Source organism: Cystoisospora suis (assembly GCF_002600585.1).
Source record: "Cystoisospora suis strain Wien I chromosome Unknown contig_12034, whole genome shotgun sequence".
NCBI classification, from domain to species: Eukaryota; Apicomplexa; class Conoidasida; order Eucoccidiorida; family Sarcocystidae; genus Cystoisospora; species Cystoisospora suis.
Genome location: NW_027164797.1, coordinates 1 through 1,706, shown reverse-complemented (window position 1 = coordinate 1,706; position 1,706 = coordinate 1). Strand labels below are relative to the sequence as shown.

The following is a 1,706-nucleotide window of genomic DNA, read 5'->3' as shown; positions in this document are numbered from 1 at the left end:
TCTTTTTTCTTTCTTTTCTTGTGTGCTAGGTTTATGGCGATTGATGATGGTCCGATCGTCCGAGTCGACCCACGAGCTGTTGGTGGCTCTTCTTGTCCGAAGCTTCTCTGCCTCTCGCCCTTCTCAGCCTCTCTGCTGCGGGACTACTTGTCTACGAAAACAAATCCACACACGCATGCAAAAAGAAGAAGAAGAAAGGCGAGATTCTTCTCTCTCTTCTTCCACTGCGACCTCTGTGACTTCGTGTGCTTCAGATAGAAGAGAGAGTTGCCAAGACGCAAATGACGAGGAGACCATCTGCAGCACGTTGAGAGAAGAAGAAGAGGAGGGGGGTGAGAAGAAGAAGAATATTATCCAGAAGAGGTCGCTAGACAAAGGAAAGAAGAAAGAAGACATCTCTACGGATCAAGAGGAAAGAAAAGAAGAAGAAGAAAGGAAGAAGGGAAAGAAAGATGAAGAAGACGATAGAGACAGGAGTGCAGATTGTTGTCGTGAGGCATGCATTCGCTTGCTTATAGAGGCCTTCGCAGGAAAGAACTTTGATGGCTATACAGTCAAATCCATCTTTCTACAAGAGGTGAGACAAACTCAACTGGTTTCCCTTCTTCTTCTTCTCTTCGAAAGAAGAAAAGCCTCTTTATGCAAGAGAGTGACAAGAAGAAAAAGAAGAAAAAGACTACCTCCACCACCATGGCTCGAGTTGCTGAAGTATCTTCCTTCATCTGCCTCTATAAATGCATCTACTACTCTCAGCACACACTCCCTAAATGCATAGACATATCTATCTATATATATATATATATGGAGGTACACATATATAAATACATATCTCCATCTATATTTACATCGTATCTCTCTCTCTACACATGTATTTCTCTATACAAGGATGTATATAAATATATATATAGATATAGATATAAACATGTACATATGTATAGTATTTATGGACACGTTTATATATATACATGCGGATACATCTCTCTCTCTCTATATGTTGATGTGCATGTATATTTGTGTATGTACGTAGAGTGGTGTATCGATTTGTGAGGAGGAAAGGAATGATTAGGTGGAGTGGCTAGACGTGAAGATAAGGGAACGCAGATGACCGAATATAAGCACGAAAGTTTAGAGAAAGTCAACTCATCTGTCTGACTCTTAAGAAATCTGATGACCCCAAAAGCGAAAAGAAGAAGAAGAAACTGGCGATAAAGATCAAAGATGTCACATGATGGAAAATTGAGGTGAAAGAAAAAAAGAAAGAAATGTCTCTCCTCCTCCTCCTCCTTCTCCTCGTCCTTTTCCTGCTACTACTACTACTACAAGCACTACTGGCTAGGTGGATGTCGAGGGTTGATGTGTCTCAGCCTACCTGCGGTCTCGCCATGACTTGACGTCCACACCTCCATTGACCCACACAGAGAGATATATATATATATATATAGAATGTAGACGTGTATAGAAGCGACCTCTTCATGGAAATTTCTATTTACGCCTGGTACTTGTACGTATTGATCTATCTCTGTATATCCATCTGTATAGGTGGAGGTGAGGGTTTGATGTCTGTGTTGTATTGATATACATGCATGGCTCTTCTTTTTCCTCTTTAAATTCAAAGTCATTTCCTTCTGCAGCAGGCGGACATGTCGCCTCTCTCCCTACACGCCACGTCTATCCAAGTGGTGGATGTAGGTAGATCAATAGATAGA

The 1,706-nt window shown here is 41.4% G+C and overlaps 1 protein-coding gene across 1 annotated transcript; it reads left to right on the top strand.

Annotated features, from left to right (window-relative positions):
* Positions 1 to 29: 29 nt before the first annotated feature.
* CSUI_011465 (trna (uracil-5-)-methyltransferase) lies at positions 30 to 574 on the top strand (the record flags this gene model as incomplete). The annotated part of the gene is made up of 1 exon (XM_068071563.1): positions 30 to 574. A coding segment is annotated over exon 1 (531 nt), but the record flags the coding sequence as incomplete, so codon positions are not given.
* Between the last annotated feature and the right edge of the window lie 1,132 nt (positions 575 to 1,706).